The sequence below is a fragment of the Tenrec ecaudatus genome, chromosome 9 (genome assembly GCF_050624435.1).
Source record: "Tenrec ecaudatus isolate mTenEca1 chromosome 9, mTenEca1.hap1, whole genome shotgun sequence".
NCBI lineage: Eukaryota > Metazoa > Chordata > Mammalia > Afrosoricida > Tenrecidae > Tenrec > Tenrec ecaudatus.
In genome coordinates, this window is record NC_134538.1 from 54,471,277 (window position 1) to 54,498,942 (window position 27,666).

The following is a 27,666-nucleotide window of genomic DNA, read 5'->3' on the forward strand; positions in this document are numbered from 1 at the left end:
CGGACCAGACAAGATATGACAAAATAATAATTTATAAATTGTCAAAGGTTCATGAGGGAGAGGGGAGTAGGGAGGGGTGGGAAAATGAGGAGCTGATGACAGGGCCTTAGGTGGAGAGCAAATGTTTTGAGACTGATGAGGGCAATGAATGTACAAATGTGCTTTACACAATTTATGTATGTATAGATTGTGATAAGAGTTGTATGAGTCCCTAATAAAATGATTAACAAAAAAAGTAATTGCACAATTGCTACCAAAATCCATTTTAGAACACTGTGTCTTCCTTCTTAAACTCCTTACTATCAACTCCCACCTCCCCCACCAACCTCCAGGAACCCTTCTTCTCATCATTGTCTCTACAGAGTTACCTATCCTGGTTTTCATATACTGAAAAAAGTGGAAAACACATAACAAAGACTCAAGAAGGCTACCAACAGTGACAAAGTATAACAGAGATAAACCTGAATATGGAAAGAAAAAAAAGCCACACACACAGAAAATATCAAAAAGCAGATCAAGTCAAAGGGGATGAGAGGGAAAAATCAAGTTATAAGGCTTCTAAATGTCCAAGTCAGATTTATCATTTTAATCTACTATACTTTCTCCAATACTCTTTGACTGATAACCAGGTTATTCCCAACTCTCAATTATGGTCAGAGGAAAACCAACAGAGGCTTATTCCCTGTGAATATCTTGCAAATGTATTTGGGGCTTCCACTGTCATTCATAGCCTTCTGCACACTAGAATCTCACAATTTAAGTTCTCAATCGATTCCCTCCTTCAGATTTGGATTATATAATCTACAGTCCTTGGATCGAGGATTTTGGTGTGCTTCTTCCATGTGGATTTAGTTGATGTCTCACTGAGATGGCTGCTTGTTTGGAAACAGCCTTTAAGACCGAAGAGGAACAGAATAGTCCTACTAGTCGCAAAAGAAAAGAAATAATAAAAATCAAAGAAGAGATAAACAAGTGGAAAAACAAGAAAATAATGCAAAAATATAAATGCAGCAAGGTGGTTCTTTGAAAGGATCAACAGAATTGATAGACCTTTGGCAAACCAATCAAAGAAAGGGAAAAAAACAAACACCAAGAGCCAGGCTGAGGAATGAAACGGGAGAAATTATAACTGCTCTAATGAAATTAAGAGGTTAATTACACAGTATTACGAAGGCCTGTACGCCAAAGAATTCAACAACTTGGAAGACATGGACAAATACTTAGAAAAACATCCCTACACAGATTATCCTAGATGGATGTCAAGAAACTCAATAGACCCATTACAATAGAAGAAATAGATAAGATTATCAAGGGACTATCAGTTAAAAAATCCTCCTGACCAGACAGCTTCACAGAAGAAATTTACTAAGCATTCAGGAAGAACTGACAGCAATCCTGCACAAACTCTTCCAGAGTATAGAAAAGGATGGCAAACTCCCATACTCTTTCTATGAAGCTAGTATAACACTGATGCTTTAAGTGGGCAAGGATCCCACAAGAATTGAGAGCTACAGATGGATATCTCTAATGAACACAGATGCCAAAAAATCCTTAACAAAATAGTGGCCAATAGAATACAAAGTTACAAAAAGCAAATAATTCATCGTGACAGAGTAGGACTCATTCCAGGGATGCAGGGATGTTTCAACATCTGAAAGTCCATCAACATTATTCACCACATTGACAAGAAAAAAAGATTAGAACAACATGATAGTATTGATAGACACAGAAAAAGCATCCGATAGCATCCAACACCCATTCCTGTTTAAGACATTCAAGAAGATAGGGATGAAGTTGTATGAGCTCCCCCCCACAATAAAATGATTTTTTAAAAAAGATAGGAATGGAAGGAAAATTCCTCAGTGTAATATAAGCCATATAGGAAAAACCAATAGCCAATGTAGTAGTCAATAGAGAAAAGATGAAAGCATTCCCACTGAAAAAGCAGACCAGTCAAGGATGGCCCCTCACCCCTCTTTTATTTAACTTCATACTGAAGTTCTAGCTAGCAACATAAGGCAAAAGAAAGACTTTAAAGGAATTCCTCTGGGGAAGGAAAAAGTGAAACTAAGTTTATTCACAGATTATATGACTTTATATATTGAAAACTCCAACAGCTCCACAAGAGGAATGCTAAAAGTGAGAGAGGAATATGGCAGGGTGGCAGAATACAAGACCAACAAACAGTTGTCTATTAGATTTCTATGTACACCAGATGAGATCATGGAAGAGGAGGTAGTACCCTTCACAATAGCAAAGCACAAATTGATGTACCTAGGGATATACCTAATCAAAAACACAAAGATTTGTACAAGGAAAACTACAGAACACTATTACAAGACCCAAAAGTTACCTCCACAAATGGAAGAATAGCCTATGCTCACGGATTGGAAAACTCAATATAGAAAAGACGTCAATCCTATCCAAGGCACTATATAAATTTAATGCTATCTTGGTACAAATACCAACATCTTTTTTCAAGGAATTGGAAAAACTGACCATCAACTTCATATAGAAAAGGAAGAAGCCCAGAAATAGCAGAGAACTCCTCAAGAAGGACAGAGTAGGAGGCCTCACGTTACTTCACCTTAACATTTATTATACAGCTACGGTGCTCAAAACAGCAAAGTACTGTTATAATGACAGATTCTCAGACCAATGGAAAAGGACAGAAAATCCAGAATAAAAAGATCAGCATATAGACAACAGATCTTTAATAAGGGCCCCCGGAATATCAAATGGGAACCAGATGCCCTCTTCAACACATGGTGCTGGAAAGAATGGATATCTACCTGCAGATAATGAAGCAAGATCCTCTCCTCACTCCATGCACAAGAGAAAAGACCAGGTGGATCACAGACCTCAAGGTAAAACTCCAAAATGTTAGGGCCATCAACAAAGGAAGTGGGATGAACCTAAGAACGTTGACCCAGGGAATACACAAGCTATTAGAAATAGGGAAGGACACAAACACAGAGGAAGCACACATTGACGAGTGGGATGTACTGAAGATAAAACACCTATGCACATCAAAAGGCTTCACCAAGAAAGTAATAAAAGAACCACAGACTGGGAAAGTATCTTTAGCAATGACACATCAGACAAAGGGCTTATTACTAAAATCTACAATGCTCTGTTAGCCCACAACAAGAAAAAAACAAAGAGACCACTGAGGAAGTGGGAAAAAGACCTGAACAAAAGTTTCACAAGGGCAGACATCCGAATGGCCAATAAACACCACCGGAAATGTTTCTGATCATTAGCCATAAGGGAAATGCAAATTAAAACAACTGTGAGATACCAACTAGCACCCTCAAAGATAGCCCAACTCAAAAAGTCAGCAAGCAACAAGTGCTGGAAGGGCTGTGGGGAGACAGGAAGTCTCGTCCATGCTGGTGGACATGTAGGCATGTGCAGGCACTATGGAAATCGATCTGGCAATACCTACAACAAATGGAAACTGAACAAGGGTGATGGGGGAACAGGGCACTAATACACCCATGGGGAGGATATGGTTTACGTTGCCACAGGAAACGGACAGATGGACCAGACCCCATCCCAGAGCACCAAGCATTGAGGACGCCATACCAGCATAGAGCAGCAAACAGAGAAGACAATGCAGTTGGGCCCAAGCCAAGCTATGTTGACCCCCTCCCTAGAAGAATGCTGTACAGAAGAAACCACTGAAGATATAGGGAGAGTGGTGGCAGGTCTGTCCAGACCACACAGATGTGAAATAAGAGGGAGGGAGGGAGGGTAGGGGTGGGCAGGCAGGGGGGAAAGAGAGAGGGAGAAACTTCATCAAGGCCCACCAAGCACTGGGAAAACATCCCTGATCAGAGTAGCCAAATGCACAGAAGGACTGTAGGGTTGGCCCCACCATGAGACATGACATTCACTCACTGACCCATAGTGCTATGGGGGACAGCACTGGAGACACTGTGTAGAAAGTATGCCCAGTCTGCTCCAAGTACAGTGGGGTGAAACACAAAGGGAGTGCAACAGGGTAGCAAGGGGAGCAAAGTAACCAAGTTCCCGAGGAATCCTGAAAATAGACTTGGGGAACAAGGATTGGCACTTTATCAGACCCTATTGGAAAATACTCATAAGGGTCAGCAGACAGACCTGAAACTATCTATTGTTTTTGTTTTGTTTTGTTTTTCCTTTCGCCCTATGTCTATCTATATAAGATGGGCAGGACAAACAATTCCTAGGAGAAAACGTCAAGACCTGTGGTCCCAGGAGTACATGGGAGAGGAGGGGGCCGGGAGGGGTTTCAGGGATCCAACAAATTCAGATATAAGGGAACAACAAGAGATCTAAAATTGATGGTGAAGAGGCCTGGTGGGGTTTAATCAAGTGAAATGTATCCAAGAGGAATTACTGAGAGTTGAGTGGAGGGTGAACATGATAGTGGCACAGGAGGAAGGTGAAAGGATGAGAAGTAAAAGCTATATATAGAAGCATAGCTGTAGGTATGTGATATAAAGTTTATTGTGCCAGTCTGGCCAATAAACACATGTGGGTTAATTGAGGGCGGAGAGATAAATGGCTTGGTGAGCCTCACCTTTAGAGTTCTCGGGTTTCTTGCTTTCTGATGGTCAGAGCAGGGTGCAGCTGCCTTAGCCAGTTCCCCACTTCAGCTGGCAAGGCTGACTTCCTGCAAGACATCCCCAAGGAGAAGCCGCATGGACCTACCCCGATGCAGCCCTGGATGCTGGAGCAGCCGTGTGGAGACCCCTGCCAGCGCTGAGATGCTCACACATTCTCGGATTCAGCTTTCCTCCTGTAGTCAGCATCATAGTGTGTGTTTTGTGAGATGGAGGAGGACTTTGTGGATTGTGTCAGACATGTAGGTTAATGTTGTACTTGTGGGCTTGGGCAGCACTGGGTTTGGATGTTTTCTTGATGTGCACTTACCCTTTATATAAAACTCTCTAAGTAAGTTTCTGTGGATTTGTTTCTCTAAAGCACCCAGACTAACTCACTTTCTGAAAATGAAAAATACTTGAACACAACACACTATTGGCTGCATTCAGTATGGATCATACCTTAGTGTGTGTGTGTGTGTGTGTGTGTGTGTACATATATAAAAATTTACCTGAATCCACAATCAACACTCATGGAAGCAGCAGCAGTTAAGAAATCAAGTGATATGTTGTGTTGGACTAATCTGCTGCAAAAGAGATGCTTAAAGGGTCAGAGAATAAAGTGCTGCATTGAGCCACCCCAGGGAAATTTCACCCCAAGCATTATGGTGTTGGTGAAGAATATTGAAAGTGCCATGAACTTCCAGAGGAACAAATAAATGTCTTGGAAGAAGTCTGACCACAATGCTCCTTAGAAAGGAGGATGGTGAGACTTTATCACATGTACTTTGGACATGTTATCAGGAGAGACCAGCCCCTAAAAAAGGACACCATGCTTAGTAAAGTGAAAGGACAGTGATAGAGAAGAACATCAATAAGATGGATGGACATACTGCCTGCAATAATGGACTCAGATACAGCAATCGTACGGAGGGTGAATTCTGCTGGTTGATACATACAGGACCTAACAGCACATACATAAGAATGCTGAATAGGAAAGACTGGGAAAGCATGGATACATTTGAATTATGATGTTGACAAACAACACTTCTTGAAACGGTACCAATCTGTCTCAGAAGAAGCACAACCAGAATGCTTTTAGAAGAAAGGATGATGAGAATTTGTTTCAAGTCCTTTGTATGTTTTATCAGGAAGGCCTAATCTCTGGAAAAGAGCCGCATGCTGGATAAAGTAGAGGGTCAGTCAACAAGGCCGATGGGATCGGTGGCTGCAGTAATGAGCTCAGATAGTCGTGAGGATAGCACTGGCTCAAGCAGTGGGTTTGAACACTTCAATGACACTTACCAACAACATTCCTTTTTATTTAGAATCAGAGATCATGAGGGGCTGAAATGTGTTGTGGAGCAAAAGGAGAGGGGAGTTGAAGCGGGAATGTGGAGCCTGGGGGTTGTGCTGAGGAGGAGATATAATGACTATGTTCTTTCCTGTGGGAACTTACATAGGCACGAGCTTTTGTGTAACTACGGCAGGGAAGCTAAGTCGAACATTGCAGCAGTCACCTTGGGATGCTCAGTTCCCCATCATTACTTTCTTGAGAGTTCACTTGGGTCTTCTTTGTTAAAGCCAGTGGAGAACTTCCCCTCTAATCATAAAAAATGGCTGCAGCCATCTACGCGAGGCGTCAACTAAGTCCACGTGGAAGAAGCATACCAGCCTGTGTGATCCAAAGATGACAATAACAAAATCTAAATATGATGAAGGGAAAACATATCAGAGCTTAAATTGTGAACCCCTAATTTGTAGATGGCTATGGAGGACAGTGAGAGCCCAAAATCCATCTGCAGAGCACCCAGTCAGATCAAGCATTTGGCAGATCCCCTTTAACCACAGTTGATGGATGCGAACAGCTTTGCTATCAGACAGATGAATGTGAACTTGATTATAGTGGATGAAACTGTGATATAATTCGCTACTTGGTCAACTGACCTACTTCTTGACCCAATCTGAATTTGTTCTAGGCTTATATATTTCTTGCTTATACCATGACAGATTTATTGCTAGTTTGTTCTTTCTTACTCTTTAGTTTTATTTTGAGGCTACTTTTCTTTAGGTTTCAAGATTTTATTGTTTCTGTTAAGCTTCCCCAGTTTATGAAACACAGAAGGAGTGGATATGGAGAGAGAATAGCTGATGCAATGGTTTGCTATGGATGGGGAGGGGGATTGGGGAGCAAATAAAGAGTGAGGGAGCAGAGTGGGAGCGCTAAACCTGATTGTGATGATGTAAGTACAACTCAGTTTTAAAGCGATTTAACTATGGAAATTTCATATCAGTAAAAATATTTTTTTAAAAATTGTTGACCCAAGGAAGAGACAAGCCAGTCAGGGTGCAGTTTAGCACTGATGCAACGTACAACTTTCCTCTAGTTCATTAATGCTTTCTCCCCCCACTATCATGACCCCAATTCTACCTTGCAAATCCGGCTAGACCAGAGCATGTACACAGGTACAGATAAGAGCTGGAAACACAGGGAATTCAGGACAAATAACCCCCTCAGGACCAATAACGAGTAGTGATACCAGGAGGGGAAGGGGAACGTGCGGGGAGAAGGGGGAACCAATCACAATAATCGACATATAGCCCCCTCCCTCCCCAGGGGGGGACAGACTGTGGAAGAGTGGGTGAAGGGAGACATTGGTCAGTGTAAGACATGAAAAAATATATAAATTATCAAAAGTTCATAAGGGAAGGATACCAAGGGCTTAAATGGAAAGAAAATGTTTTGAAAAGGGTGATGGCAACATATGTACAAATGTGCTGGACACAATGAATAAATGTACTAAGAGCTGTATGAGCCCCCATTACAATGATTTTAAGAAAATTGTTGATTATGTTTTAGTTGATTACTGCTACAGAGGATAATTGGTCATTTCTTGTGGAATGAGACAATTTTTCTGGGTTTGAAATCTTGAAAAAACATATATACTATCAATTGACCTAATAGGTGTTATAGGCTATCTATCTATCTATCCATCCATCCATCCATCCATCCATCATCTAGCTATCTATCTTCACCTATCTTCTATCATATATCATATCTCCATCTATTATCATTCATCTTCCTGTAATCTATTTATCCATCTATCTAATTAGATAACATAATGGGCTACCAGTTATCAAGAACTATTTCTGTGATTACTTGCCTGGAATTGCTCTAATCACTTAACTGAATGCTTAATTCAATTAACATAATTATCTTATAATATGAAAATCATTATTCCAATTTTACAAACGAAGAAGCTGTGTTCTGGAGATGGAAAGTAACTTGTCTAAGACAAGATTTCATACCAGATAAGGACCCCCAATTTGTGATTTATGATTAAAACAATTTGATTAAAACAATTTGATTAAAACAATTTGATGTTATTATTTCAAAAGCCTTCTATTTGTAAAATAGCAACTAACACTGTCTTTGACAGGAATTTTATGAAATAAACCTGATATGTAAGAAGCCCTGGTGGTATAGTAGATTATGAGTCAGTTGCTAACTACCAGGTCGGAAGTTCAAAACCAAAAGCTGCTCTGTGGGAGGAAGGTAAGGCTTTTACTCCCTGAAACATTTGCAGTCTTGGAAGCCCTTGGGGCAGTTCTTCTATGTCTTATCCACCATCATTATTACCACCTCATTGCCACTCAGTGGACTCATAGCAACCATATAGGACAGGATAGAAGGGCCCAGGTGAGTTTCCAAGACTGTAACTTTTTATGTGAATTGAAAGCCTTGTCTTTCTCCAGGAACAGCTGGTGGTTTAGAACGGCCTACCACCAGAGCTCCTTTGTGTTCTATTGGGTTGCTATAAAAATCATAATAGACTTGATGGCAATGAGTTTGATTTTGTTTTGAAACCCGAAGAGGTAGTTCTACTCTACCGGATAGGGTCACTATGAATCAATTGACTTGATGGCAGTGAGTTTAAGCCCTAATGTAGTACTCTATTTGTGCCACCAGGGGACGAGACTGCCTTATAATTTCAATGCTTAAGGCCCTCCCACTGCTGACAATTTGCATTTGCACCAGATTATTGAATCAGCAGCTGTATTTTAGCTATGTGTTTGCCACCTTTCATACTGCCTGGCTGAGTGCCCTAAGAAAGGAAGGAATTAAAAAAAATAAAGCAACTATAAAACAGCTCTGGGGGTTTTATTTGTCAAGCCTGTGTCCTGACCATGGCTAAGTCACTACATTTTCTGAGGCTGGGTTTCTTTTTCTTAAATGAAGGGATGGGAGAAGAAGAGGTCCTAGCCCTTGGCTGCTCTGAGCAGCTGCAGCGGCTCCTCTCCTTCCCCAGGTGAGATCCTTGGATACCCACCCTTAGCAGTTCTTTTCCAATCAACTGTGATAGAATGCCAATCCTCTAGTCCTTATATGCAGGAACTGCCAGTGACAATTCTAATGCATTCATCATAAACGGCTTCCGATGAGCTAGGTGAGCCTTGTTTGCAGATTTATCAGCTGGTGCCACCCTCATTGACCTGTTCAGACATGCATTCATGGCCCATGTGGACAGGAGACACCTCAAACTGATGGCGGCAATGACTCTTTGAGACCCGGTCCCTGTCAACAATGTGCCAGTTGTTTACATTTTCTCCAGAAGAAGGGAGGTTGGAAACACAGGACCTTAAAAAAGGGAAACTGAACTGATTCCAGGAACCCAAGTGGATGGTGAATTTTGAGAATGACGAGTGCAACGAATGTATAAGGGTACTTTGCTCATTTGATGTATGTATGGATTGTGATAAAAGTTGTATGAGCCCCAATAAAAAGATTTATTAATAAAAAAATTTTTAAATTCAAGAATAAAAAATGAGCCAATATAAAATAATATTATATGCCATTTATGTAAAAAAAAGAAAATGTTTTGAAACCAACTGTGGTAGCAATTGTACAATAAATACTGTTGTATGTGGGGAAAAAAAGAAATTATGTAGCATAAACTCCAAAAAAAATTATATGGTAAGGTGGCAAGTCCTTGCACCATGCTTGGTGAACAGCAGATAGCACCTCAACCAATTCTCTTTTGTTAGCCTAATCCAGTCCGAGAACCCACGTAACATAATATGGTTTGTATAGTCCAGGAGAGTCTCCCTCTATTTATTCCCCTGCGTCTATCGCCCCTCCCCTTAATGCCAAACTAGACAAACAGCCCCGTGTGAGAGCCTGAGACAGTCTCTGGAAGGACACAATTGTTATCTGGACTGTGCCATGAAGCTTGTTTCAGTTGTCGGTGGAAGCCTGTCCTAGGGCCTTGAGGAGTGCTGACATTCAGAGTACAGAGTAGATGGTTTAGACTTCAACAACTCTGAACAAAAACACGTGAATTAGATGGTGAGTTTATATTTCAGGTCATCATTTTTGTATTAATAATATAAACAACTTTTTAAAAAATCAACAACTTATCAAACTTCCCAATAGTTTGCCCTGTTCCTCCCACCATCACTCCCTCTCCCTTTTCCTGTCCCTCTTCCTGTCCTCTCCCTCCCACAGAGCAGTTGTTGGTTTTGAACTGCTGACCATACAGTTAGCAGGTCAACTCAGAATCGACTGTACTGCCAGGGCTTCTTACACATCATACAATTTTATTTCATAAAATTCTTGTCAAAGACCAGAGACAAATAAACCAATAATACTAAGAGATCTCCGGACCAAACAAGAACCACATGCAGGGAGGATTGATTGGGATACTGTAACTGTGTGGGTGAAACAGGCTGGGAAAGCACATAAGAGTCGGTTTCTTTGGATGTATTGTTTCCACAAACCGAAGGAAAAAAATAATAATAGTAATAAGTAATGATAACTCCATTGGTGCGGCTGTGCTTTATCCTCAACTTGCTCTGACTGCTCCCAAAGATTCTGAAGTGTGAAGAGACCTCTGTCCACTTAGGGTTTAAATTCTCCCAGATTCCAAAGAGCCTAGGTTTTCCTTCTCACTGTTTTTTCCCTGGTGATTTCTTTTGGTGTAATTGGCAACCATCTTTCTGGAAGTAAACTGATATTGTTTTGGTGAATTTTTTCATTTATTTCTGCTTAAATCTTTTTTCTTTTTAGTGCTCCTCTTAAGTTTTATTTTTAATTTGGTTACACTGACATATAATTTACCTAGACCATATGATGCCAGGTACTTTTTTTCCTAAAGACAGTCATACATGTCAGTACTTTGGGGTGCAGAATGGTCCTTCACCACAAAGGTTGTTAGTTCCGGTTCTTGCTTCAGCCCCATTAACCGTGACAGGGTTGGATGTCTGGGTGGTTTGCTTTAGTTAGGAGAATGAGCCATCCGGGGAATCTGATCACAGGCTCACACACTCCACGTACATTGTACATCGTTTTATGTCCTCCATGCACGCTCTCGGCGCTGGGGAAAGTATGGTTTGGGCCCGCAGGTGCCCGGACCATCATTACCTGAGCCTTTGCAGCTGCAGCCACAGGCCTGGCTGAGGGCCAATCATTCCCGACAGCCTCTTCCTGGCTCCGCCCCGCGCAGCCCCCGGCCCCGCCCCCGGCCCCGCCCCCGGCCCCGCCCCCAGCCCAAACAGCACTCCCCTCCCCGCTTCGCCAGGCCCCTGGGTTTGTGCAGCCTCGGCAATGGGCGGGTCCAGAGACTCCTCAAAGGGGAAGTGAAGGCAGAGACACTGACCCCTGGCTCCTCCCACCCCGGGTCACTCAGAGGCAGGGCGGAAGTGGCGGTGTCCTAGCCGGAAGTGAGGCTTATTGGGCGGGTTCTACTTACTGTGTGCTGCACGTGGTGCCAGAGAAGCGCCCGCCGCCTGAGCACCTTGTGGCGTGTAGCCAGCGCTCCCAGGTGAGGGGCCAGTTTGGGGGTCCCCTGGTGCACACAGCAGCCCTGCTGGGGTACAAGCCCCTTTCTCTCCTGCTCCCCTTCCCCAGGTGGTGCCCCTCTTGGTGAGAGGTGAGCAGGTGCCCCAGGAGGCTGATCCCATCCCCCAGCTTTTGGATTGGTTGGGGCTCTTGGTGGGAATCCCTGGTGAAGAAAGGGGTAATCCCAGGCTGGGCTTTTTGTCTTCGGGGTTCCCAGGTTCGTTGCCTTGTGGGTTTCTGCTAACCCCCCTCCATTGTTTCCTTTCCTTACAGCGATGCCTTCTCCCGGAGACTCCAAGCGCCTCTTCAGCTCACAGGTGAGCCCCGGCTTCTGTTGTTTCTCTCATTCGAAGAAGAGAAGCGAGTCAGGAAGCGGGTGGCTGCAGCTGGTGCACAAGACATTAGGGCTTCCTCCGCAGGTTGCTAAGTCTTGTCACCTGCGCGGTACCATCTCCCGGGAGCCAGGCAAGGGGAGAACCCAAGGTCCAGGTCTAGAAACTCCCTGGCTCTTCATGCCAGCTGGTGTGTGGCCGCAGGGAGCGCACTCGGCCTTGTGGGTGTCGAAGTAGGTGTGAAGCAGTTTTGTCCTCAAGGGAACCAGGTATGCAGGTCATGTAGTCTCAGGCTTTTCCTCACAGGAGCTCCACTCAAAAAGCCAACATAGTTGCCCTAATAAGGGCACTAGTGTGGGCGACGGAAACCAGGTTGAGATCGTTCTCCATCACATCCTGTTAATAGCGTCTTCTGAACAGGGTTCAGGAACAGCCATTCCACCCAGGTGAACGTTACCGCCACATCGTTGAATGTCAGTGATTCCCTGTTTGGAGTCAGGTGAATGGATTTGGTTCATAACCAAATCCTTCCTTGTGATGCTTCAATGTGCAAGACAGTAGTAAGAGATTTCTAACTCCCTGAACTGGACCATATTTCTTTGTTCCTCGTGGGACCCTTGCACTGCACCTTCTCAGTCAGAGTAAATGGGCTCGGCCTTCAGCTTAAATCTTTGTGATTTCCTTTCTTCCACTGGTTTTGCCTTTTACTGCTTGTTTGAAAGTTTGGGTCAAGCTGATTTGGGCTCTTCTTTTTAATGTATTTGTGGCTGTAAATTGCTCTCTGAGGAGTACGTTTGCTCTGTCCCAAAGGTTCTCTCGCATGTGTTCTTATTCTCATTTTATAATTATTTTAAAGCTGCGTGTAGAAAATGTTCTATTATCTACTTGTTTTTGAGCAGAATATTATTCAGTTTCTGTGTCTCTGATCCATCCCTCACCCCTCAGCCCTGCTCTTTTGTTGATTTCTAAACATGCTTTTGTTGACTAGAGAAGATGCTTTGCATTATTACAATATTTCAAAATGTATTGAAGTTGCTTTGTGGTCTAATAGATGGTCTGTTCTGGAGAATTTTCCATGCACATTGAAAAATAATGAATATTTTGATCTTGTTGGGTGAAGTGTACTTTGTCCATCTATTAGGTTAGCTGGTTGGTTGCAGGCAGCATTTAAATCTTCTGTATCTTTGTTGGGTTTCTTTTCATTTGTTCTGTTCCCTTATCAAAAGTCGCACATTAAAATTGAATATTGGTGTGGAGTTGTTTATTTCACTTTCCAGTTCTATTAAAACTTTACTCATGTAAGGTTCTTTCACTGGGTACATAGATATTTGTATGGTTAGGTCCTTTTGTTGGATTGAGCTCTTGAGCATTATATAATGCTTCTTGTCTGTTTGCTCGATTTTCTATAAATATATGTTATCAGAATTAATATTTTCACGCTTGCTCTTTTTTGGTTGCCAGTTATTTAATATATAATTTTCCATCCTTTGGTATTTTTCATTTTATTAATTGGGGTTTAATACATATATCACGTAATTCCATAGTTCATTGACATCAAGTAGAATTGCTACCAGCACATGTGTCCAACCATTCTTTTTCTTTTTTTTAAAATTTATTTTAACAATTTATTGGGGCTCATACAATTCTTTTCACAGTTCATACATATACATACATCAATTGTATAAAGCACATCTGTACAGTCTTTGCCCTAATCATTTTTTTCTCTTTTCTTCTTTTACATTTTATTAGGGACTCATACAACTCTTACCACAATCCATACATATACATACATCAATTATATAAAGCACATCCATACATTCCCTGCCCCAATCATTCTCAAGGCATTTGCTCTCCACTTAAGCCCCTTGCATCAGGTCCTCTTTTTTTTTTTCCCCTCCCTCCCCATTCCCCCCTCCCTCATGTGCCCTTGGTAATTTATACATCGTTATTTCCAACCATTCTTTTTCTATGTGAACTTCTGGACGTCATCTCCTTTTTACGCCCCCTCACTCCCCCAGCACCACTGGACACCCCTCCCCTTAAAACTGTTCAAGTCAGATTTATGACTTTGATCTTCTCTACTCCTCGCCCTAGCATTCTGGTCACTGACCATGTTCCTCGCATCCCTCAATTTTAGATAGGGGGAGTTGTCCAGAGGCTTGTTTCCTGTGTAGTTCCATAAATGAATCTTGGGCTCCCACTGTCATCCATTGCTTACTCCACGTTGGATTCTCACAATTTAGGCTTTGAAAATGATCCCTCCTTTGACTTCGAATTATATAGATTCCAATCCTGAGACTGATGATGGTGTGCTTTTTCCATGTGGACTTAGTTGACACCTCACTTAGATGGCTGCCTGTTTGGAAACAAACTGTGAATGCCTCAAATGCTATTTTATCTGATAACCAAGCACCATCTAAATTCTTTGCCACATTTTGCTATAGCACCTTTAAAGAAAATCATTTTATTGGGGGCTCATACAACGCTTATTGCAATCCATACATACATCAATTGTGTCAAGCACTTTTGTACATTTGTTGCCATCATCATTCTGAAAACATTTTCTTTCTACTGGAGCCCTCCCTTGATATCAGTTCCTCATTCCCCTCCCCTCCCCACTTCTTCTTGACTCATGAACCCTTGATAATTTAAAAATTATTATTATTTTGTCTTATCTTACACTCTCCGAAGTCTCCCTTCACCCACTTTGCTATTGTCCATCCCTCAGGTAGGAGGTTATATGTAGATCCTTGTAATTGGTTCCCCCTTTCTACTTCCACCCTCCCAGTATTGCCACACACACAACTAGTCCTGAAGGAAACATCTGTTCTGGATTCCCTGTGTTTCCAGTTCCTATCTGTACCAGTGTACATCCTCTGGTCTAGCCAGATTTGTAAGGTGGAATTGGGATCATGATAGTAGGGGAGGAAGCATTTAGAAACTAGAGGAACGTTTTATGTTTCATCTTTGCTGTCCTGCACCCTGACTGGCTTGTCTCCTTCCCACGACCCTTCTGTAATGGAGTATCCAGTTGCCTACAGATGGGCTTTGGGTCTCCACTCTGCACTCACCCTCATTTACAATGATAGGATATTTTGTTCTTTGATGCCTGATACATGATCCCTTCGACAGCTCGTGGTCACACAGTTTGATGTCCTTCTTCCATGTGGGCTTTGTTGCTTCTGAACTAGATGACTGCTTGTTTACCTGCAATCCTTTAAGACCCCAGAGACTATATCTTTTGATAGTCGAGCACCATCAGCTTTCTTCACCACATTTGCTTATGCACACATTTGTCTTCAGCGATCATGTCAGGAAGGTGTGCATCATGGAATGCCAATTTAATAGAACAAAGTGTTCTTGCATTGAGTAAGTGCTTGAGTGGAGGCCCAATGTCTATCTGCTGCCTTAATACTAAACCTATAAATATATGCACATAGATTTGGTTCCCCACACTCTTATATAAATATATTTACATATGTACACTCCAGTCTTTACATCTCTATAAATACGCTTTGTCACCTAGTTCTTTCCTCTATTTCCTTTTACTTTTCTCTTGCCCCACTATCATACTCAGCCTTCATTTGGGTTTCAGTAATTTCTCTTGGTTGCATTGCCCTTGCTGAATCCCTCAGTCTTCTCATACCCTCCTTGCCACTGATTTTGCATCACTTGTTGCTCCTTTGTCCCCGGGTTGAGTACCTGTCTTCAGTGTTCCCTTCCTGAGGGTGAGTATCAATCAGGACCATGATGTAAGAACTAATTGTTTTTAAATTGAAAGTATGATTTAGTGCGAACCCAAATCTCATTTCTGATCAATGCCTTTGTTGTTACTTGGGTGCTAGTTCATATGTCATATCATTCCACAGTTCAATCACATCAAGCAGAATTACTTTTATAAACGGCCTCCAAACATACCTTTCCTTCCTTGACCCCTTGACATCATCTCCCTTTTATCTTCCCACACCCCTCTGAATGCCCGCTACCCCCAAGCCCTTTTTGTTATTGCTGTCCCTGTGGTGCATCAATCCTGGGTTTCATTTACCGACAAAATGAAAAACAACAACTTCAAGAGGGTGACCCCAATGGCATAGCACCTCTGAGATACACCCTAAAATGAACAAGCATAAGTAAAGTAAAACAGAATGTCACAAGATTGCTGGGATAATACATATCTTAATATGATTTTTTTGTATTATTTTTGTCTTTTTGTTTAAAGTGCATCTCTTCTAAGCAGCATATTGCCAGTTGTTTTTTTACTCATTTTTTGTTGACTTCCTCTTGATTAGTACATTCAACCCATTTATTTTCAGTATAATCAGCATGAATAAATTGGCTTTTGCATTTTGCTGTGTTTGTGTGGTGATGATAATTTCTTTTTATAATGCACTTTTCTATGCATTTTTCATTTGTATAATTTTAATAGGAGCTTTTTCATATATATTAACAACCCATAATTCAATTAGACCAAGCATGGTTGTACAATTGCTGCCTCTATCATTTTAAAAACACTTTCTTTCTTCTTGTACTCTTTGAAATTAGCTCCCCTCTATCCCCTCCCTCTCCCACCATACACCCTCATGAACTCTTATAATTATTGCTGTATCTTACACTGTACAATGTATCTTTTCACCTGCTGTTCTGTTCTTTGTTCCCCTCATGTGGGGTTTTGACAGTCATCATTGTTGTCAGTCCCCCACACCTTCCCCTACCCTCAGGGAATCGTTACTCCCATTACTGTTTCTGGGGGGTTTATCTTGAATTTTATGCATAAAACCATCTCAATTATACAAATAAACACACGCAGATCTAACAAGATTAGTGTGGTGTAAACCTAAGGACATAAATATTTAGGGGAGTAAATATTACAGAACTAGAGGATAGTTAGGTGTTTCGTCTGTGCTGTACTGCACCCTGAATATATCATCCCTTCCATGTGGCCCTTCTGGGAGGGACTTTGAGTCTTCACCTTGTGCTCCTTCATGTCAATTTGATGACTGGTTTTTGAATGTCTGATACTTATTCCCATTGACAACTCATGATCACACTGGCTCGTGTGCTTCTTGCATGTGGGCTTTGTTGCTTCCCTGCTCAATGGCTGCTTGTTTAACTTCAAGCCTTTAAGACCTCATATGCTGTATCTTTTGATCGCCAGACACCATCTGCTTTCTTCACCACATCTGCTTATAGACCTGTTTTGTTGGGAAGATGAATATCATACATTGCCACCTTATTAAAACAAACCATTCTTATACTGAGGTAAGATTTAAGTAGAGGCACAAAGTCCATCTACTTCCTTATTGTATTAACATATATAGATAGACGAAAACACCTATCCTTATATATTCATATATTTACATATATACATATCTATATATCAATATATTATTTTAACTTCTTTGTACTTTTCTATTTTTTTTTCCTCCTGTCCCACTATCATGTTTACCCATTGCTCACCTATCAGTAATTCCTCTTGGATACATTACAATTGATCAAAGACAACCAGGAATGTGACACCCTCCTCACAGTCAATTTTAGATCCCTTGCTAATCCTCTGTCCCTGATGTTAATGGCTTCCCATTCTCCTCCCCCTGCCTCCTCCTCTCCCATGCCCTGGAACTGTCAGTCCTGTTGCTGTCTCCTTGGGATTGCTTAGCCTGCCTGTCTTGTATAGATAGACTTCAACAAAAACTTTTTAGGGATGCATAATACTCCATTGTGTATATATACCAGAGTTTTTAAATCAGTCTATTGATGGAAAATTTGGCTGTTTCCACTTCTTTGCAATTGTGAATTGTACCACAATGAACATTGGAATCCAGATGTCCGGTCATGGTCTGTCTCTTGCTTCTTCTGGGTATATGCCCAATAGGGAGGTTGCTGAGTCATAAGGTAACTTGATTTCCATCTACATTACATATCACCAAATTGCTTTCCTCAGTGGCTGTAAGTATTTAGAAGCCCACCAGCAGTGAATGCGAGCTCCTATCTCACCAACCTCCCTCCAACATTTGTTGTTTTCTGATTTTTTGAATTTGGCTATCTTTAACAGTGTTAGGCGTTATCTCATTGTTGTTTTCATTTGTATTCCCTGGATAGTAAGAGCCACAGTAGACAGGTGGGGGACAGGAGTCGGCCACAGCAGCAAGGGCTACAGGCGGACAACAGGTGGGACTGGCCCCAATGGGAACTGCAGAGTGTCGGGTGGTGCAGCCTGGGGTAGCCCTGGCACCATGCTGCCAATCACCAGAGTTCTGCAGTGAATACCGGGTGGGGGAGGAGGGAGCAAAGCTCTGGGGTGCTGTGAGGCTTAGTTAGATGACTCATACCCCCCACTCAGCCTCCTGGTCTCCAAGCTCAACCATTGCCATATAGCTTATTTACCTCAGTGCCATCTTTGCTGGAAGTCCTGTGCTCTGTTCTTTCTGTTTATGTATTTGAAAATGAAAATATTTCCTTTGTTGTTTTTGTGTTTATTCATGACTTTCTCCTTTTTTTATTTGTGAGAAGGTTTATTATTTTTTAAAGCCACTCTATTATCTTTTCAAGTTTAAAGTATTCCATTCTATCTTTTTTTTCCCATTCTATCTTAATATCACCTTGGCCTTTTCTGTTTTAAGCCCTGTAACTACCATTCATTCTCTTTTTGCGTTGTAGTTAGCATCATTTGCTAACTGACGTCAAGGTTCTCTATTTTTAATCTTGGAGCTTTATTTTCTGTTTGATGTTTCTATATTTGGTTTTATTTTTGGGTGACATTGTCATGTATTTTATTTTTGTTGGTTGTTGTTACTCATTGTCTACAGCACTTCCTTTAGTATTCCTTAAATGACTGGTTGGCTTTATATGAATTGACTTAAATTCTATTTAATTGAGATGACCTAATTTTACGATCATATTTTGGGGGAAATATTTCCAGATATATTTCTTAGTTTGCAACTTTTTTCTTTTAATATTTTATACATGTCCTTCAACTGAATTCTTATCTACATTATTTCTGCTAAGAAATCAAAGCTCTGTCTTATTGGTTCTTTATATAGGTAGCTTTTCATTTTCCCTAAGCTGCTGTCAGGATTCTTGCTAGTGTTTTTTTTTGGGGGGGGTGTGTGGTTGATAATGTCTTAGTGGTATTCTTTTGAGGTCTATTCTAATTTAAAGATTTTATTGAGTTCTTAAATGTATATCTTTTTTGCCTTTTATACTACTAGGAAATTTTTTCCCAAAATATTTTCAATAATTTGGTGCTTTAAAAAAAATCTCTTCCGATTTTGGAGTTCCAGTAACACATGTGTTCCTCCTCCTGGTGTCCAACTTCACTGTTAGGCTTTAATTAAAAATTTTTTTCCATAATTATTCCATAAACAGATTAGTCTAGATTTGTCTTCAGTCTAATTTTTTTTTCCATTGATTCAATTCTGCTCTTGTTTTTCCAATGTTATTCTATTTCTGAAAATTTAGCATTAATTTGCTTTTTTCTTCTGGAATGGTTTCTAATTCTCCTTTGCTTTGCCAATTTGTTATTTTACATATTTCAATTTTTCTATAACTGTTTTCGTTTATTTAATCAGTTTTTATTATTAACCATTCTATTGGGGTGCTCTTACAAATCTTATGTCAATCCATCATTGAATTGTATTAAGCACACTTGTACATATATATTGCCATTAATATTTCCAAAACATTTTCTTTCTACTTGAGCCCTTAGTATCAGTTCCTCTGTTTTCCACTCTCCAACCCTCATGAATCCTTGATCAAATATATATTATTTTTGTTATTTCATGTCTTACATTGTCCACTGTCTTCCTTCACCCACATTTGTTATTCATCTCCCTGGAGGGTGGACTCTATATCCAACCTTGTGATGGGTTCCCCCTTTAATCCCTTACCTCCCTGCTCCTCTACCCTCATGATATCACTACTCCCACTACTGTTCCCAAGGGTTTTATCTGTCCTGAATTCCATGTGTTGAGAGCTTTTATCTGTTCCAAGGTGTGTACTCTGGTCTAGCTGGATTTGTAAGGCAGAACTGGGTCATGGTAGAAGGTGGGGGTGGGGTGGGAAGCATTCAGGAACCAGAGGAATGATGTGTGTCTCATTTGTGCTGTACTGCACGCTGGTTGAATTGTCCCTTCTGTGTGGGGATGTCCAGTTGTCTACAGATGGGCTTTGGGTCTCCACTCCAGTTCCCCTCATTCACATCAATATAATTTTGGGGGGAATGGGGGTATCTTTTGATACCTGATCCCGTCGACACCTCATGATCAGGTATGTGTGTTTCTTCCATGTGGGCTTGAATTTTTTGTTAATCTGCTGAAGTCACTTCTTTTTTGCTATCCTCATCAGGTAGTTAAAATAGTTTTTCTTCTAGAAAATTTTCCTTGTATGTTGGTCAACTGTTTAGGTCAACTTGCTATTTTGTTTGTGTGACTTGAAGTTACCTGTTGTCTGGAGACATTGACGTTTTATTGTTTCAAGTTATTTGTTGTAGTTTTACTTCACCCTGCTTCCTTGTTTTTGCTTTATTTTATTTAATACATATAGGAAACAGGGTAGGCATGTTACATTGGTTACTTGTTTGGCACCCTAGGGTGATCACCGCCTGACTCCTGGTAGATTTAGAAGTAGGTGGCAATGGGGCATAATTCTCTGATTTCTGGCCATGGATAGCTGACGACAGGTTTGGAAGGTGTTTGTCACTGCCTTACGTGACCCAGTGGTGCTGGAACTAGTGATGTCTTTTGCCCCAGTGGTTGAAGTGACAGGATTAGTGGTTTGGCTAGGTAGGTAGATTTTGATTTCTGGTTAAGGATTAAAAAAAAGCTGGGTGGGGCAGAAAGATCAGGAGAGAAACAAAAACAGGAGAATAGACTTAAGAAACAGGAGAATAGACTTAAGAAAGAAAAAGAAAGAAGTAAAAGAAAACCAAAAAATGGCATGCTATTAAAAAAATGGCATGCTATTAAAAAAATGGCATGCTATTAAAAAATTGGCATGCTATTAGTGCTAACCTCTGATCACACCTGCATCAGAAACAAGGTGCTTTACTCTGTGGGAGCACAGAATGCTAAATAAGAGGAGCAGGGGTAGCAACTGCTAGATGTAGAGGTTGTGCACTCCTCAGTCAGCTCAGAAAAGAGAGGAGAGAAAGAAGAGGAAGAGGTGGAGGAGGGTTGGTGAGTTGAGATAAAAGAAGAAAGTAAAACAAAACAAAACCAAAAAAGCTGCTTCAACTCTTAGAGGGCAAACACAACTGCAGCAGGAATGTGGAGCTCACACCAGGGGTATGTGTACTGGCATTCAGAGTGTGTAGGGGGATATGCTGCTGACCACAGGGGCCAGGGGTAAACATCACTCTGTGGGATTAAAAAAAAAATGGAGATGAAAAGTAAGTAAAAGAAAAAAGGCTAAACATAAGTGGTTCTAGAGGGAAGAACTAAGAAGGGGAAAAGTAAAAGAAAAAATATTTAAGAAAAAAATGAGCAGAATATTCACTAAGTGCTGGCTGCCAAACAGATGTTCATTTCCTTACTGCCTGTTCCATAGGTGGGTGCACCTCAGACTGGAGAAGAGCAGGTGTGGGTGGGGGCATCTACTTTATGAGCTGCATGAAAGAAAAAAGTCAAGGGAATAGGGAGGTTTTTTTTTAAAAGAAAGGGAGAAAAAAAGGGGCAGAGAGAAGAACTAAGCAGAAAGATAATGAAAAACAAAAACAAAAAACCAGTACACAACTGGTGGCAGGAGAGAGGTTGATGGGCCAGTAGATCCGCAAGGGTGAAAGACTCCGCCCCTGGTCACTGAAAGGCTGTGTAAGGTTAACAGGAAAAACCACACCTCTTGATCTTGGTGCTGATGCATTGTTGGACAAATGGAGAGGGTTATCTGGTTCCTGGTTTGATTCGAATGCTGCTTACAATAGTTCAAAATTGCTATGCTGTGCAGTTGGCAATTTACAGCTCCTTGTTCATTGCTTTCTTTCAATCTCTGTCTATTGTTTGGCTGAAAATGTAGCCACAGGGCAAGTTCAGTTCCAGACCTGAATGAAGGTGACTAAGTGCGATAGTTGTGGGTGTTCCACCTCTCTCAATGACCAGTACACCTAGTCTTTTTTTTTTTAATGATTTCAACGAATTTCTCCCACTCTCCAGGATCTCCTAATGTTATCCCTCACCGAGTGGTCAGTCGTGTTAGGTGGACATCATCTAGCTTTCAGTGTGACAGAGGCTAAGGTTAATGGCCAGTCACAAGCTTTTAGGAGCCCCGTCAGTACTCATCAAAGTAGCATGTAGAATGTTCTCTTTGTAGATTATCCTATGCCATTGGACTGCTGTTCCTCAAGACTAGGAACCCATTCCTTCAAGGTGTGTGGTTATAACATTGCTCCTTCTCAGCTCCACTGTATTTCAGAATATGTTTGCAACACAAACCCCAATGTAGAAACACCCTGTCAAACCTATATTCATGGCAATAGGCCCAGTCTCCTTCCCACATTTGTTCAGCTACATGTCTGTTTAGGCATCCATCAGATTATTGTTATAGCATGATTAGGAACATCATAATACTTGCCTCTGTTGCCTTTAGCTCCTGTACTCCCCTTCCAGTGTCTTCATGATTTAATATTGAATCACTGCTTAATACACATTGCCTTTCCCTTTCCCTATTCAAAGAGCCCTGCTGGCACACAGGGTTATGCATTGCACTGCTAATTACAAGATCCATGGTTCTAACCCACCAGCTGCCCCAAAGAAGAAAGAAAGCTTTCTACTTCCATAAAGATTTTCACCCTTGGGAACTTACAAGGAAGGACACTTCTACGCTGCCCTCCATGACTGCTTTGTTAGAATCCACTGTATGCCAATAGATGTTTGGTTTGTGTTAGCCTTCTGATTGCAATTTACAGTTCCTTGTTCATTGCTTTCTTTTAATCTCCAGCTTTTAATTTCTATCTAATGTATGACAATATATGTGTGATTTGTGTTAATATGTATCTACCCTTTACTTAGGATTTATCTTTCTTTGCCCTCTCACCCCTGATAACCAAAAGTAATTTTTTCTTTTTGCGTGAAAGCTGGTCTTGATTTTGTTATGAGGTCTAATACACTGTTTATCATAATTTGTTAATGAAACAATCTGTTCCCCATTTGATGAGTCTTTGCCGTTTGTCAAAGATCACCTGTCAGTGATCTTCTGAATGAATTTACTTCTGGGTTCTCAATGGTTTCGTTGGCCTACACGTCTATTATTTTATCATTATGAGACTGCTTTCACCAACGTGGCTGTGTGGTAGGATTTGGGATTGAGAAGTGGGTTCTATGAGTCCTTTATGAGTTGAGTGATTTGGTTCCATCAAGCGGTTCTCTGAAAAGTTTACTCTAAGCTAGTGTAAACTCAATGCCCTGTTCACCTTTATACCTCATTGTGACAGTGGTCTAGGGTTAAGCCTTGCCTAGCCTAAGGGGCTCTCTGGGGACTTCCTGTTCAATAAGATCTGAGCTGCCCAAGCCTGTTCTTACTGTCTTTTGAGGTTTCACAGATACTGTTTCGGGGATGTTCCAAGTTCATCTTTATAACACATTTATGTCATTAAGGGAGGCTGAGGCCTGTGTGGGAGTGAAAGTAGACTAGAATTGAAGGGAGGCAGCAACAAGTTAAATCTGCATTACTTATGTGACTGAAATGGTCAAAGGTATTGTTTTATGATTTGGAACTTAAGTGAACATCAGAGGTATAGATCCAGAAACTATGCTTCCATCCTTAACATAATAATTGTGAGATTGTAGGCAGCCTGCTGGGGGCTAGCAGCACCAATATCACTTCTGCTGCATACATGAGAGTCTCAGGGCTGAGTACCCTGTAAGTGGCCCATTCATAACTAGGTAACCAAGTATAAATGCAAATTAAAACTAAAATCCATAAAGCTCAGTAGCTCTGCTTTTGTGATCACAGACAGCTAAGGATGTGTGGGGATGGGGTGGGGTGGGGGGATTCCAAAGGAAATAAAATTAGCATGAAGTGCTGGGCCCATGTTAACTCATAGGAGGAGGTGCAGGGAGGAACCTAGCTTAGGTCCGTGGAGAACGCAAAGAGGTAGAGGCTGGGAGTAGGCTGAAGGCCAACCAAGGTGCTCGTGGTCATCTAATATGGCCTAAGTCTATCATTCATTTCAGCAGGTGACATGACTAAAGGCATCCACCAGATTAATAGATTCAGAGACCATCGAGGTATTCACTATCAATTCCTACAGCAACTAGGGGGACTATGGGAGCCTATTAAGTCAATATTGGGTATGATTGTTAGTTTTGTTAAATATTTGGATATAATTTTCAAGGGCCTTTGAATAGACATCTTAAAATATATTGCTGAAGGTAAAACCTATGTGGGTTTATAACTGAATGAATCCACTGACCCACAAAGAACCCGTCAAGCTCTTAAACACACGACATGGCCACACATGCGCACGCGTGCAACACACACATTCCTTTAATCATCCAGTAGGGGGTTACCTTTCTCCCCAGCAAACACAGACAGCTGCTTACTGAGGTATACTAAGTTCATAATTTTATTATACTCTGAATAGAGATGATATTTAATGAGTAGGGCAAATGACTATACAAAGAATTTATAGAACATTCATTTACATACTGGATATACTCTTTACAGTATCAGAAAAAGTAAAAATACTAGCAAGCCGGCTAAGGAGACATTACAAGGTCATCGTTACTGAGGATATACATGAAATTCTTTAATACAGAGTGACTTTTAATGTGGTTAAAGTTTAACACTGGAGTAATATAACAATACATTGCATGAGTGAGTTAAAAGGATCCTGGCTACGATAAGGGACCTCAGCAGCATGCCCTCAGACCTGGGAGGTGTGATATCGGAGAGTGTTACTTGTCACTGTCCAGGGCCAGAACTAGTGGCACGTGCGCGAAGTCTCCACTGCATATGGTTGTCTGTGACTGCACAGAGTTGTCGTGTCTTGTCTTCCCACACACGAGACACATCAGGGGAAAACCTGGTCATTCCAACTCAATAGAAACTTGATGGTTTCATTCAGTTCCTCAGATTGAGCATATTTCTTGGAGCAAATTCCCTGATGCCCTTGACCCGTCTGAGCTGTGGCTTCTTGAATGAGTGAACAGACTTTCATTGGTAGCCCCAGTGTCTCCTTAATTTGAAGTAGCACATCCCTCTCCTGCCTTGAATTTCAAGTAAGTCCTCTTTCCTTCATCAGAGGAGAAAGGGCCCTCCCTGCCTGTGGTCTTTGGGTCAAACTTACTACGAAGTATCTCAGTTTGAGGAGGCCTCGGTGACTGGATACACCTTCCTCCCCTCTTGACTGAGTCCTGCAGCGGAAGAGACAGGGCAATGCTAAATATCTCTGCTGAAGACAACAGGGACACTAGGACACACCACATTTTCTGGAATGGCCATGCCGACACGCATCAGAGAGGCACGTCTCTGAGGAGCAGGCAAACATTTGGCACATAAACAAGGCACTTGCCTTTGGCAAATCAATAGGAGCTAAACATCTATGTACAAAGTCTGCTGGAATAAATGTGATTCTAGCTCTGTCCGTTGCTACCTTTTTCTCAGTCTCTCATTTCAAAACAGAGACTTCACTAGGCTTATTTTCAAACTGCCAGCTGGTGCTGAGATGCCTGTGTGATACAAGTTTGCACTTGAATTCTGAAAGCAGAGAATGAGGCATTCACAATGGCTTACAATCTCAACTGTCCCAGGGGAGTACACTGGTGGTAAGGGGAAGGAACGACGGCTTTGTTATGACTTTACTCAGCTTTCTCTCATACTCTGGGGAAGTCGCGGGGTCTAGAGCTTCCTCCAGACCTGTGACCCCGGATGCCTTTATGTGGGAAAATCAATGCAGGGGATTAGTAATAGAAGCATAAAATGACACATTAAGTTGGTGGCCAGGCACTTAATAAAAAAGCTTATACATATAGAGAATTGCTCTTTCTCCTGTCCTTGCTCCTGCTCAGGCTGCCGTGAGCTCCAGAGATCGTGGGAGGAAGGTGCACATGCGTGTGGTAAGGGAGCAGTATAAAGAGGACTCCCACGAGGACTGAGGAGAGTGAGCAGTGCTTGGCGCAGTGCTGTGCGGGCCTTACCGTTCCTAGCAAGTGGGTGCTAAGGACAGCTCCTCTCTCACGCATCACCTCTTATCCCTTTGGGAGCTTTCCAACCAAAAGAAAGTCAACCAACAATATGGGAAAAGCTAGTTGAGTGGACTACTGGTAACTTGGCGGTCAGGGGACTTCTAACAGCACCCTACCTGTCCCTGGACCACCATTTGTGTATCAAGACATCGGCAGGGTGTCTATATGGTGACAATTCCTCTGGTAGCCAAGGGTGACAGGCAACAGTGTTTGTACATGCATAGTACAGAAATGGCAATCTGATAGCACAAATTGTTTGTCATATGGAAAACATAAATTATATAGAAATGACGTTTTACTTCCATCTTCTTTTATCTTCTTCTGGTCAAAACCATATCTCCCTGGTTCACTCAATACTCAGAGTTCCTTCAGAAGAACAGGAGGTGTGACTCATCCACCTGGAGGCTTGGTTTCTAAAGCATCTTAGTACTCTTTACAGATTGAAGCCCCCAAGTACCCATTTCCTCCTCTTCACCATCCATCCCATCATTGTCTTGTTCGTGACCCCTCAGTGTTCTAAAAGGAGCTTGACCTGCACTGACCTTCATCAAACATGCAGCCACTTCTGGGTCAGGTACCACCTCTGCGGCTATGGAAGACGGAGATGAGGGCCACTGTTAGGACACACTGACTGGCCTATGAGCACGGGAGGCAGGGTGTCAGCACGGTCACCCCACATCGCTGGAGTGAACACCATTCTTGCCCCCAAGGATGGTGTACCAAGAAGGGCAGTCTCCTTTTCTCCGGGGTGTTTGCTTGCAAGTCTTTTTTCAGTGTGGCCCCTGTTGGATGTGCCCTGGGTCCACTTTTTAAATTCAAGCAGCACTTGGCTACCGAAATATGTCACATGAGAAGCTTGGGTTAAGAAAAGGCCAGGAAATGGTGAGGTTGGTTGTTCTTGTATTTGTAAAGTTGGGTGATCCACTTTTTTCTCTTGGGCTGAGAGTGTTGGGATGTGAGTCTGCTACAATGTGGTTGCCCCATCCCAATCCCCTAACACCTCAAAGTCCTTGAAAGGCTTCCTGAGGGGTGGAGGTGTGAGAGAGTCTCAGATCTTCTTTGGGGAGCCGATCATGACCTTGGACACAAAGTTCACAATGGCACTGGCCGGTTGCTCAGGGTCGTGCTCTGCAAAGAGGTGGCACACATTGTCCGTGGTGCTGCCCTGTTTTCGGGCCACAAACCCAAAGACCCTGCAAAAGAATAACATAAGTCAGGATTGCCAGAGTGCCACCAACCACCACCACGATTGGGAATGATTTCAGTGGTCATTTACTAACACCAATATGCCAAGCCCCCCATGCACCTGGGCACTTTTATTTTTAACCTTCCTTCTCACGCCCTGCAGGTAAGATGCTACTACATCTACTTTGCTGCAGAGGAAAATGAAGTTGCGAGAGCAGCTCGTGGTCAGCAACCGTGCTGGACTCTAAGCCAAGATTCCACTTAAACAGACGCTTCTCTGCATGTAGCCGGATCCCACACTCGAGCTACAAGACAGGGCTCTTCCAGGTGAGGGTAAGTCCGTAGTGCCAGGTGATTTCTCAGAGCACTGTGATGTGAGAGTCTCACTTCATGTACTCACACCAGGTTGATTCCAGCTGCTCCGAGCACAGAGCAAATCAGTTCAAAATGCTGCTGAAAACTAGCTGGGTAGTAAGTACTAACAATCTCGCGTTGATTCTCCAGAGCCATTTCAATAGGCACGCTGGCCTACACATACATGGGTT

At 42.0% G+C, this 27,666-nt stretch overlaps 1 protein-coding gene across 3 annotated transcripts in view; it reads right to left on the bottom strand.

Moving 5' to 3' along the window:
* Positions 1–24,292: 24,292 nt before the first annotated feature.
* Positions 24,293–27,666, bottom strand: part of TNS3 (tensin 3) — a 348,472-nt gene continuing 345,098 nt past the window's right edge. For all 3 annotated transcript variants that reach the window (XM_075558135.1, XM_075558134.1, XM_075558133.1), the window contains one exon: positions 24,293–27,129. In XM_075558135.1, coding sequence (XP_075414250.1) covers positions 26,985–27,129 — 145 coding nt within the window. In that variant the 3' untranslated portion in view covers positions 24,293–26,984. The remainder of the gene's footprint in view (positions 27,130–27,666) is intronic.